General features: G+C 44.1%; 1 protein-coding gene across 1 annotated transcript in view; it reads right to left on the bottom strand.

The window, feature by feature from the left end:
- Positions 1-244: 244 nt before the first annotated feature.
- LOC311136568 (biotin--protein ligase-like) overlaps positions 245-13,115 on the bottom strand; it is a gene marked incomplete at its 5' end in the record, with an annotated part of 37,559 nt that continues 24,688 nt past the window's right edge. Inside the window, 5 exon segments of the mRNA XM_084170753.1 lie at positions 245-1,856; positions 2,064-2,277; positions 2,447-2,561; positions 5,979-6,139; positions 6,331-6,398. Of these exon segments, the coding sequence (XP_084026879.1) occupies positions 1,685-1,856; positions 2,064-2,277; positions 2,447-2,561; positions 5,979-6,139; positions 6,331-6,398 (730 nt within the window). The 3' untranslated portion in view covers positions 245-1,684.

The following is a 13,115-nucleotide window of genomic DNA, read 5'->3' on the forward strand; positions in this document are numbered from 1 at the left end:
CAGAGCAAAGAAAGCAATAGGAACCCTACCTCCCTTCGTTTAAGAGGCCCCTTCTTGTTGTCCAATGACAGGCCTTTAGATGGGAGATTGGGTTGTTGCAAACAGCATTATTTTGAAGCAGACTTGAAAGCCAATTCCGCTCTAGGCGCATTCGTTCATGTGTCTACACCTTTTGCCTAATACCCATGCAAAGGTATCATCATCTACACAGTATTGTAAGAGTAAGAACAATCCAAGTCCAGTTATCTCCATTTATTTCATTATAGGTTTTTAATAATAGCTCTTATTGGAATGACAAGATATATAATTGATATTTATATATAAGTTTACCAAACAGTTTTTTTTATCATACGACTGCAACCAGTATTCCTTTATCACATAATTACATAGTTATAGAGTGCTGATGTTTTACATCAATTGTGTGTTATCAAAATATACAGATCACCTCTTTATCTTACAAATATGTATCTTATGTTAGACATTGAGTATCAATTATAGTCTCTGAAACTTAAAGTAAGGAATACAATCCAGCATGCCTGTCCTAAAGAGTAACAAAAACAAGGTCTCAATCTAACCTCTAAAACATAAAACGCAAGGCTTAAAGTAAGTGATATGAACTTATAGTTCTTAAATTGATGGAGTTCTATGATAACACAAGTTAATACATGACTCAGTGCAACAGGCTTGGGTTATCCCGTAGCTCAGTAGCGACCAATGCTAAACAGTCCAGCAATTGGGATATGTGCCAGCCTTCGGGGCAATCTATCACAACATGTTTGCACTCAATTAATACATTTGCATCTAAGTGTGACCTCCCATGTCAATATAGCATCACAACGTCTTTACGCAAAGCAGATTTGGTACATTTCCAAGCGATAAGTTAAAGACGTGTTTTAACATGTTAATAGCCCTCGCGTCAACACCTCTGGAAAAAAATACTGTTGTCGACCTCTAGCACTTTCTCGAGAGCATTTGAGTGTTGTAACTAAAGATATTACATGGAATACTACATTACAAAAGGAAATAATCAGTGTTGACAATTTGACTTCACAACCTTTGCACAAAATGACTGGTAAATGATACCTAACCTATGCTATTGTACAATTTAATATATGCGAGTTCGGTGAATAACTCATTTTGTATTCTTCATAAACTACTGTATTTTAGAAATCCTGTAGCTGCCAACTATAATTTGATCATGTAATAAAGGTGTAATTGTCCGGGGCTACAACAAAAATGTGTGCTGTTGGGGGTACTCATGGACAGGAGTAATACATGAACTACTCAAGTAATTCCATTACCACCGCACTACACTAAACAGGCCAACTTTAAAAAGCTACCTAAATACCATGGGATGGCATCCTAACAAACATTTTCAGATGCTTTAGGCTCCCAATACGTTTCAGCCAATCTATCAAGTAAAATAAGAGAAAATTAGTATTTTTACTTGCAGATAGGTAATTGATAGATAGGTCAATTAGTTATTCTATCAAGTAAAAAACAAGAAAAAAAATGTAAGTTGTATTTTTCCCTTGCAGATTAGTTGTGTGAGATCTCACAAACAGTTAGAGTATCTCCAACTCAAGCTACATAGGAGCTGGCTAATTTTCTTTCATGATGCCCCTGGCTAAAATGCCCTTCAGGCAACCAGGTGGGGCTACTCTACAGGGATCCTTACAGGGTCCTAGCGTTGCTTGGTGACCACCAGGTTCCTCAGCATGTCGAAGGAGTTGCCGTCAGGCTGCACGGAGACCACGCCCTGCTCCTCGGAGCGCACCTGCAGGAAGCCGTTGTCGTCGAGGCCCACCACGACAGCCTGGGGGCCGTCCTCACTCCACAGACGCACCTGGGTCCCACTGAGACAGGACGGAGAGCACAGCAAGGTCAATGTAGTGTAAACACAATTCCCATGTTTACATGTTATGTCTGAAGCGTGAGAGATTTGTATTGTTGTGTCTGTGTGGGAAATAAGTTCCTCTTGAATGACAATTAATATTATGAGCTGAGTAGATTTTACAGGTAGCCTACCGAGTATAAAATAATATCCATCCAAGTTATCTTACCTGTGCACCCATCTCTTGTAGTAGAGGGGTAGGACGGCCTCTGACCCCCGTTCCTGGAAGTCAGAGATGAGCTGCTCCAGGGAGGTGAGGGTGCGGCCGATGAGCTGGGCTGAGCTAAGGGCCTCCAGGCTTGTGCCGCGCTCTCGGTTGTGCTGCATCACCAGGTCGTTAATGGCAATGGTGGGGTTGCTGTTGCTGACGTTAAAGCCACAGCCTGGAGAAGCAGATTGTTTAAAGACGTTCATTGAGAAGACACTTCACCAAGAATAACAAAGGGTATTTTATTAAAGCACTGTTTTTTTCTATAAGTTAACAGGTTAAGTCCTCAACAGAAGCTCCATTATACTGCACTTGGATAAACATAAGTAGAAGAGGATTCTGACCAATGAGGAGATGGAAGGTTGGTCCCATGACTGTTGATGTCACCAACACTCCTCCTAGCTTCATCAGGTTACCATAGTAAATGTCATTAGGCCACTTCACCCTTAGGTCGATGTCCTACAACGAGACCAAAACTGATGTTGAGATACACTTTTATATCACACATGCTGGTGTAACACATCAATACATTAATGTACTATTAAATACGGAGATATAGTACACGATACCGTATCTACTTTTATACAACGGGTGGGTCTAATCCTGAATGCTGATTGGTTAAAACCGCATTCCAGCCAGTGTCTATTCCTCAAGTTACCACCGGCTAAATCTGACGTTAAAATAGCCATTTACTCTGTTCCATCTGACTGCGCAATCCACTGTCTCATCAGCCCAGCCAGGCAATTTATGAACTTGATTTCCACTATAAAAAGCATCTAGACATTATCTCACATTTCTTTTATACTAACATTTCGTTTTCAACAACGGAGATTTGTATAAACCTTCCTGTCTCTCTCTCTGACATTTGCAACATTGTTTCAATATTCAAATTCGATCTCCAGCTGTCTCATAGTAACGAACGTGTCGGGATGAGACAGACAGGCAGGCAGCTTTTCTCAGCCAGTCGAAATCATGAAACAGCATAATGTTTATGGATATATATACAAAGAACTATCAATAGAAAACAGGTCAAACGAAACTAAGTGCAGCTAGTTTGCTGTCTTTCCAGCTTCAGTTTGAAGTGATTGTGTTAGTTGTGTTGTTGGCTAGCTCCTCTGAACAACAGTGTCCTGATGAGATAGCACATTTTCTATGCCAGGCGAAATCGTGCATCATTAGCTCATTGTTATGGATGTATCCAAATAAATGTCACTAGAAAACAGCTTAAACAAACGCAAATGCAGCTACTTTGCTGTTATTCTGGCTGCACTGTTTGACGTGACTGTAAGTAAGCCGTAGTTGGCTAGCTAGCAAGCAAGGGATAAGAACGTTGCCAGCCAGTACGCCAATGGAACATTTAGAATGAACGACTGGGTCGTGTCCATAGTTATAGAACAAAAAGACTGAACGACTGGGTCGTGTCTCTGGCAACCGAAACGATAGAACGAATGACCTGCCAGCTTGGGTAGCAACCCTGAATTTGGGTCGGGACTATATCTTGTGGAAGGAAGAAAATAGTATGAATAAATTCATCAAAATAACGTTTTTAATGAAAATATGTCAATCTTATTTGAATATGTTGGTAAACTGTTGTATAAAAGTAATAATGCCCTCGAAGCCGGTGTTTGGAGGATATATTGGCACGGTTTGCCGGCCCTCGACTTAGTCTCGGGCCTAACAACACCGTGCCAATATATCCTCCAAACACCAGCTTCAAGGGAATTATCACTTAAATAATCAAATATGTAATATTACATGTAAGACATAACATGATATACATGAAAATAGTTAGGTCTAGAACAAGCTAAGACAGAGATCGAAATAATTAATAGTTTTACATGCCCTGTCTGTAAAACCAATCTGTACAAGAAATGACATAACTGTGCAAATGTAGCGTCTCCACGGGTTCAAAATGCCATCCTGTATGTCTGTCAACCTGAACAGCTCTTCTGAGTATGGCCGGCTTTGAAGGTTAGGTTCTGCCTCATCTGCAGCACATTGCTTAAAACGGCAACCATGTCTGTTTATATTTACCCATAACTCATGGTACACGTCTACAATGGCTTTGACAGGCCTACAGTACCTAAAAAAATGGCATATCCAGCTACATGTAAACCTGGCCTCTAGTCTTGATTAAGAGAGAAATATTTAGGCAAAGCATTGGCTGTTATTTCTTCACGTCCAGTAATACTTCCTGTGCCAGGCATTGGCTTGTTCTACACTTTGGCTGACTGGCCAGAGCCCATAAACAACTGGGCAGTGTGACACCAGAGTGTTTCTCATCACAGACCCCCACACTGCAGCGCATATATTTTCTCACACACACAAACACACCTGGAAGCATAATAGGGCCCTTACACCATGTAAAATAGATGCTTAATGAGAGAGGGGGAGAAAGGAGAGTTCTAGCACAGAACCTTTTGATCAGTGAGTTAGACACACCATCCATTTGGAGAGGGAAGTGCATTGCGTTGAATAGAACAAGAAGAGGGACACCTGACTGGCCATAAACAGCTGTGTGAAAACTGGAGCCCTTTATTCGGCATAAGGAGCGCTCCCAATGGAAAATGTATCAGTGCAGTAAGTAAAGTATTCTAGTGATGACAGGTTAACCTCAGTGACATTGATTGGAATAGGGCAGGTCTATGGCTGTAGCTTGGAGATACACTACATGACCAAAAGTATGTGGACACCTGCTCGTCGAACATCTCATTCCAAAATCATGGGCATTAATACGGAGCTAGTCCCCCCTTTGTTGCTATAACAGCCTCCACTCTTCTGGGAAGGCTTTCCACTAGATGTTGGAACATTGCTGCAGGGACTTGCTTCCACAAGCGCATTAGTGAGGTCGGACACTGATGTTGGGCGATAACGCCTGGCTCGCAGTCAGCGTCCCAATTCATCCCAAAGTTGTTCGATGGGGTTGAGGTCAGGGCTCTGTGCAGGCCAGCCAAGTTCTTCCACACTGATCTCGACAAACCATTTCTGTATGGACCCCGTTTTGTGCACGGGGGCATTGTCATGCTGAAACAGGAACTTCCCCAAACTGTTGGCACAAAGTTGGAAGCACAGAATCGTCTAGAATGTAATTGTATGTTGTAGCATTAAGATTTCCCTTCACTGGAACTAAGGGGCCTAGCCCGCACCATAAAAAACACCAAACGTTACAGTTGGCACTATGCATTCGGGCAGGTAGTGTTCTCCTGGCATCCGCCAAACCCAGATTCTTCCGTTGGACTGCCAGATGGTGAAGCGTGATTCATCACTCCAGATTACGCGTTTCCACTGCTCCAGAGTCCAATGGCGGCGAGCATTACACCACTCATGGTGATCTTAGGCTTGTGTGAGGCTGCTCGGCCATGGAAACCCATTTCATGAAGCTCCCGACTAACAGTTATTGTGCTGACGTTGCTTGCAGAGGCAGTTTGGAACTTGGTAGTGAGTGTTGCAACCGAGGACAGATTATTTTTACGCGCTACGTGCTTCAGCACTCGATGGTCCCGTTCTGTGAGCTTGTGTGGTCTATCACTTCGCAGCTGAGCCGTTGTTGCTCCTAGACGTTTCCACTTCACAATAACAGCACTTACAGTTGACCTAGGCAGCTCTAGCAGGGCAGAAATGTGACGAACTGACTTGTTGGAAAGGTGGCATCCTATGACAGTGCCTCTTTGAAAGTCACTGAGCTCTTCAGTAAGGCCATTCTACTGCCAATGTTTGTCTATGGAGATTGCGTGGCTGTGTGCTCGATTATATACACCTGTCAGCAACGGGTGTGGCTGAAATAGCCGAATCCACTAACTTGAAGGGGTGTCCACATACTTTTGTATATATAGTGTAGGTTGGTGGTAACCATGCAGCAGTACGTAGTGTTTGTACCTGGTAACCGGGAAGGGTGCGTACGGCCTCCACCACGGCCAGGGCAGCCAGGTGCTGCAGGAAGGGGATCCTCTGGCCTAGTCTGGAGCGCACAGCCACTTGCACATGCACACTGAACATAGCACATCCCAGAGGACTCAGCCACGCATTCCCCCCGCGGCCTGACACACGGAAAACGCAACAGAAAACACACAAAAAGACAGTGAGAGGAGACGTGATGTAACAATCCACCTTTAGGTTATTCATCGGAACGAGGTACAAAAATGTACCAATGTAGGTGAATTTAAGAGTACTAGCTAAGTGAGGGAGAGAGAGAGCGAGAAAGAAAGCGAGCGCTGTGGTGGAAACTGACCTCTACCCTGGGTCTGTCGAGCAGCTACAGCCATTAACCCCATTTCCTCAGGCAGCTGGAGCATCAACCTGTGGAGGACAGGAGGGAAGGAAGGTGTCAGAGTATGAAAGTGTTGCCTTCACATAACTGATTAGTGATAGAGTATTATTCATACACTAACAACACTATGTAAATGACATCCTCTGAGAAAAATAGTAGTTGAGTCGCTAGTTTAGTTCTGCATTCACTCATTGGTGTCACAGAAATAATTTCCCAAAGTATTAGCTAGCTGAGGAGGAAGGGCTGAGTCGAGTGGTCCTTCTATCACGTTCACACACACAGTGTCAGTGCTGGGCATTCACTACACCGCATGTGACGTGTCTACTTCAACAACTCGCCAAAAACATAGGCCTATTTCATATGTGATTAGTCTAACACAAATACACAAACAACTGCCTTTCCATTGAGAGTAAAAAAAAGGACTGTTGATCAATCATTTTCAAATATTTTCTCCTTTCTCTCAAGTAGCTTGGCTGCAGGGGCCTGGTAGTTAATATTTCCTTTCTAGAAGGCCCCGAGCTACTAGTGTCGCTCTGGATGGCCACCCTGCATTAATCACACTCGGTTAAAGATAAACTACTCAGGCAGGAGGTGTTAACACTGCACCTCTCCTTTCACCCCAAACACACACCAGAAATGCCACAAACACACACAGGCCCTGGAGCTAATGCGTTTCAAACACAATCTTTTTACATTTTAGTCATTTAGCAGATGCTCTTATCCAGAGTGGCTTATAGGAGCAATTAGTGTTAAGTGCCTTGCTCAAGGGCACATCAAGAGATGTTTCACTTAGTTGGCTCGGGGATTCGAACCAGCGACCTTTCGGTTACTGGCCCAACGCTCTTAACCACTAGGCTACCTACCTGTTCTTATCCAAACATTTGGTCAGCAAGCTGTTTAAGGATGGTGTGTGTGTATACACTGTGCAGTGTGTAGAAAATGCACATGAATGTACACACACCTAGCTTCAATGGCTCTGGAGTCTTTCTATACTAAACACTGTTATACAGTGCAAAGACTCACAATACGCCAATGTACACGTTGAGAATCTCAAACAAATCCACATGGCCAAAATAGACACATTTTGATCTTTGTATTTGACAGTTGGATGCACTACTGTCGGTCAATAACCATGAAGCAAAATCTTTGAACAAGCGGTCATCTCCAGAGAAAATGAATTGACCCAGAGGGCTTAGCCAAGAACCCCTCCATCGACTCAATAAAATGTTATTTGTCACATGCACCGAATACAACCGGTGTAGACTTTACCGTGAAATGCTTACTTACATGCCCTTCTTCAACAATGCAGAGTTAAAAAGTAAGAAAGATTACAATAAAATAACAATAACGAGTCTATATACAAGGAGTACCAGTACCGAGACAATGTGCTTGGGTACAAGGTAGTTGAGGCAATTACGGTAATATGTACATGTAGGTAGGGGTAAAAGTGACTAGGCAATCAGGATAGATAATAAACAGAGTAGCAGCAGCGTATTTGAAAATGTGTCTATGTGCGAGTGTGTGTGGCGTCAATATGCATGTGTGTTTTGTGTGTGTGTGAGAGTATGTAGTGTGTGTGTGTGTGTTGGAGTGTCAGTGTATGATGTGTGAGTATGCAGAGCCAGTGCAATGGAGTCAGTGCAAAAAAACAAAATAAACAAATAAAACAAGGCGGTCAATGCAAATAGTCCGGGTAGCCATTTGATTAATTGTTGAGCAGTCTTATGGCTTGGGGGTAGAAGCTGTTTAGGAGCCTTTTGGTCCCAGACTTGGTGCTCCAGTGCCGCTTGCCATGCTGTAGCAGAGAGAACAGTCTGACTTGGGTGGCTTGAGTCTTTGACAATTTTTAGGGCCTTCCTCTGACACCACCTGGTATAGAGGCCCTGGATGGCAGGGAGCTCGGCACCGGATGGCAGGGAGCTCGGCCCCAGTGATGTGCTGGGCCGTACGCACTACCCTCTGTAGTGCCTTACAGTCGGATGCCAAGCTGCTGCCATACCAATTGGTGATGCAGCCAGTCAACATGCTTTCAATGGTGCAGCTGTATATTTTTTGAGGATATGAGGGCCCGTGCCAAATCTTTTCAGCCTCCTGAGTGGGAAGAGGCATTGTCGTGCCCTCTTCACGACTGTGTTGGTGTGTTTGGACCATGATAGGTCCTTAGTGATGTGGACACCGAGGAACATGAAGCTCTTGACCCGCTCCACTACAGCCCCGTCGACTTGAATGGGGGGCGTGCTAAGCACTCCTGTTTCCTATAGTCCACGATCAGCTCCTTTGTCTTGCTGACGGTGAAGGAGAGGTTGTTGTCCTGGGACCACACTGCCTGGTCTCTGACCTCCACCCTACAGGCTGTCTTCATCATCGTCTTTGATCAGGCATACCATCATCGGGTCGTCGGCAAACTTAATGATGGTGTTGGAGTAGTGCGCGGCCACTCAGACGTGGGTGAACAGGGAGTACAGGAGGGGACTAAGTACGCACCCCTGAGGGGCCCGCGTGTTGAGGGTCAACTTAGCGGATGTGTTGTTGCCTACCCTCACCAGCTGCGGGTGGCTTGTCAGGAAGTCCAGGATACAGTTGCAGAGGGAGGTGTTCAGTCCCAGGGTCCTTAGTTTAGTGATGAGCTTGGTTAGTGATGGTGTTGAACGCTGAGCTGTAGCCAACGAACAGCATTCTCACGTAGGAGTTCCGTTTGTCCAGGTGTGAAAGGGCATTGTGGAGTGCAATAGAGATTGTGTCATCTGTGGATCTGTTGGGGCAGTATGCGAATTGGAGTGGGTGTCTGAGATGATGGCATTGAAGTGAGCCATGACCAGCCTTTCAAAGCATTTCATGGCTACAGATGTGAGTGCTACGGGGCCCCGATAGTCATTTAGACAGGTTACCTTGGCGTTCTTGGGCACTGGGTCTGCTTGAAATATGTAGGTATTACAGACTGGGTCGGGGAGAGGTTGAAAATGTCTGTGAAGACACTTGCCAGCTGGTTAGCACATGCTCTGAGTAACAATCCACCTGGCCCTGCAACCTTGTGAATATTAACCTGTTTAAAAGTCTTACTCACATCGGCTACGGAGAGCGTGATCACACAGTTGTCCAGAACAGCTGGCGCTCTTATGCATGGTTTAGTGTTGCTTGCCTCGAAGCGAGCATTCAAGGCATTTAGCTCGTCTGGTAGGCTCGTGTCACTGGACAGTTCACGGCTGGGTTTCCCTTTGTAATCCATGATAGTTTGCAAGCTCTGCCACATGCAACAAGCGTCAGAGCTGGTGTAGTATGATTAGATCTTAGTCCTGTATTGACGCTTTACCTGAGGGTGTAATGGGATTTCTTATAAGCTTGAAAGCAACAGCTCCAGCCCTTAGCTCAGTGCGGATGTTGCCTGTAATCCATGGCTTCTGGTTGGGATATGTATGTACGGTCACTGTTGGGACGACGTCGTCGATGCACTTATTAATGTAGCCGGTGACTGATGTGGTAAACTCCTCAATACCATCGGATGAATCTCTGAACATATTCCAGTCTGTAATAGCGAAACAGTCCTGTAGCTTAGCATCCGCTTCATCGGACCACTTCCGCATTGAGCTCGTCACTGGTACTTCCTGTTTGAGTTTTTCCTTGTGAGCAGGAATCAGGTGGATAGAGTTATGGTCAGATTTTCCAAATGGAGTGCGAGGGAGAGCTTTGTATGAGTCTCTGTGTGTGGAGTAAAAGTGATCTAGAGTTTTTTCACCTCTAATTGCACAGGTGACATGCTGGTATTAATGAGGTAGGACAGATTTCAGTTTTCCTTAAGAAAACTGCTCCACAAGACTGGGGAGCTGGCAGGGCAGATGAGAGTTGGAGAATGTGGGCTTTCCTATGCAAAGAGGCTGTGTCAGCGAATCACATTACAACAGTCCTCTTGTTAATCCTACCAATGTGGCCAAACAGCCTTGTTTAAAGACAGAGTTTATGGAAGGGATAGCTGGGGTTACTGCCACCAATGAAGACTCAATCTAGGACCTACAATATGGTATGTCTGGCTAAGAGCTACTGGGGCTCACTTTAATGTAGGGACTTGTTCACTGTGCTCGGATGTAAAGCAGTGCAGAATTAATTATCGAAAAGTTCATCAAAACATAATAAATCCAATGTATCAGATGAAAAATGGGAGTCTGAGTGGGTTGGGGAGCTACTGAGTCATTTCATAACTTTATAAGGTCATTCCATGTCATTATTTTGATCTGAGAAATTAAGGTAATTGATTGCACCCAAATTGGCTCTTATAATTGATAGGATTCACATAACATTCAACAAATATAGTACCCAACATCCAATTTGGACCAAACTTCTTCCTACCATTGAGTAAGCCATGAGGAATCCTATAAAATGGTCCATATATTTTAATCATGACAAAAGCTATTGGTTTTACACCCAAAGATGCAAAGGGGGGGGGGGGGGGGTTGGGGACATCACCAGAATCACAGGGAATACATTACAAAGGACGAAGAAGTAATACTCCACACTACTTCTCAGACTGATAAAGAACTGATACTGTATACTAGTTGTTGGCTTCGGGACAAGTCTCTGAATGTCCTTGAATGGCACAGCCAGAGCCCGGACATGAACCTGATCGAACATCTCTGGAGAGACCTGAAAATAGCTGTGCAGCCAACATGACAGAGCATGAGAGGATCGGGAGAAACTCCTCAAATACAGGTATGCAAAGCTTGTAGCGTCATACCCAAGAAGACTCGAGGCTGTAATCGCTGCCAATGGTGCTTCAACAAAGTACTGAGTAAAGGCTCTGAATACTTATGTAAATCTGATATTTCCGTTTTTTAATTTGTAATACATTTGCAAAAATGTCTAAAAACATTATGGGGTATTGTGTGTAGATTGATGAGGGGAAAAAAACAATTGAATCCATTTTAGAATAAGGCTGTAACGTAACAAAATGTGGAAAAAGTCAAGGGGTCCGAATACTTTCCAAAAGCACTGCATTTCAGTCCTATAAATTAAAATGGCCAATTTGGGTGCAATCAATTAGCTTAGTTTCTCAGAGATTAAATTACACTGAACAAAAATATAAACGCAACATGTAAAGTGTTGGCCCCATATTTAATGAGCTGAAATAAAATATCCCAGAAATGTTCCATACGCACAAAAAGCGTATTTCTCTCAAATGTTGTGCACAAACTTGTTTACATCCCTGTTAGTGAGCATTTCTCCTTTGCCATGACAATCCATCCACCTGACAGATGTGGCATATCAAGAAGCTGATTAAACACCATGATCATTACACAGGTGCACATTGTGCTGGGGACAATAAAAAGGCCACTCTAAAATGTGCAGTTTTTGTCACACAACACAATGCCACAGCTGTCTCAAGTTTTGAGGGAGCGTGCAATTGACATGCTGACTGCAGGAATGTCCACCAGAGCTGTTGCCAGAGAATTTCATATTAATTTCTCTACCATAAGCTGCTGCCTCCAACGTAGTTTTAGAAAATTTGGCAGTAAGTCCAACCGGCCTCAACTGCAGACCACGTGTAACCACGCCAGCCCAGGACCTCCACATCCAGCTTCTTCACCTGCGGGATTGTCTGAGACCAGCCATCCGGACAGCTGATAAAACTGGTGGTTTGCACAACTGAAGAATTTCTGCACAAACTGCGTGCTTTCGTCCTCACCAGGTTCTTGACCTGACTACAGTTCGGCGTAATAACCGACTCTTATCCAGAGCGACTTACATACATATTATTATTATTTTCTTCATATTGGCCCCCCGTGGGAATCGAAACCACAACCCTGGCGTTGCAAGCGCCATGCTCTACCAACTGAGCTACACGGGGCCCGTAGTGGGCAAACGCTCACCTTCGATGGCCACTGGCACGCTGGAGAAGTTTGCTCTTCATGGATGAATCCCAGTTTCAACTGTACCGGGAAGATGGCGTGTATGGTGTCATGTGGGCGAGCAGATTGCTGATGTCAACGTTGTGAACAGAGTGCCCCATAGTGGTGGTGGGGTTATGGTATGGGCAGGCATAAGCTACAGACAACGAACACAATTGCATTTTATTGATGGCAATTTGAATGCACAGACATACCGTGACGAGATCTTGAGGTCCATTGTCGTGCCATTCATCCGCCGCCATCACCTCATGTTTCAACATGATAATGCACGGCCCCATGTACCAAGGACCTGTACACAATTCCTGGAAGCTGAGAATGTCCCAGTTCTTCCATGGCCTGCATACTCACCAGACATGTCACCCATTGAGCATGTTTGGGATGCTCTGGATCGACATGTATGACAGCGTGTTCCAGTTCCAGCAAATATCCAGCAACTTCGCACAGCCATTGAAGAGGAGTGGGACAGCATTCCACAATCAACAGCCTGGTCAACTCTACGTGAATAAGATGTGTCGCGCTGCATGAGTCAAATGGTGGTCACACCAGATAATGACTGGTTTTCTGATCCACGCCCCTACCTTTTTTTTAAGGTACTTGTGACCAACAGATGCATTTCTGTAATCCCAGTCATGTGAAATCCATAGATTAGGACCTAATTAATTAATTAATGTCAATTGACTGATTTCCTTATATGAACTGTAACTCAGTAAAATTTTAGAAGTTGTTGCATGTTGCGTTTATATTTTGGTTCAGTGTATATTTCAACAAATGAATGTTTAATGAATGCTAATCTTATCTGTCTCTAACTACAGAAACGATTTCAGAACAATCTGAGATGGTGGTGCTTTT

Source organism: Coregonus lavaretus, assembly GCF_964263955.1.
Source record: "Coregonus lavaretus genome assembly, chromosome: 10".
Classification (NCBI taxonomy): Eukaryota; Metazoa; Chordata; class Actinopteri; order Salmoniformes; family Salmonidae; genus Coregonus; species Coregonus lavaretus.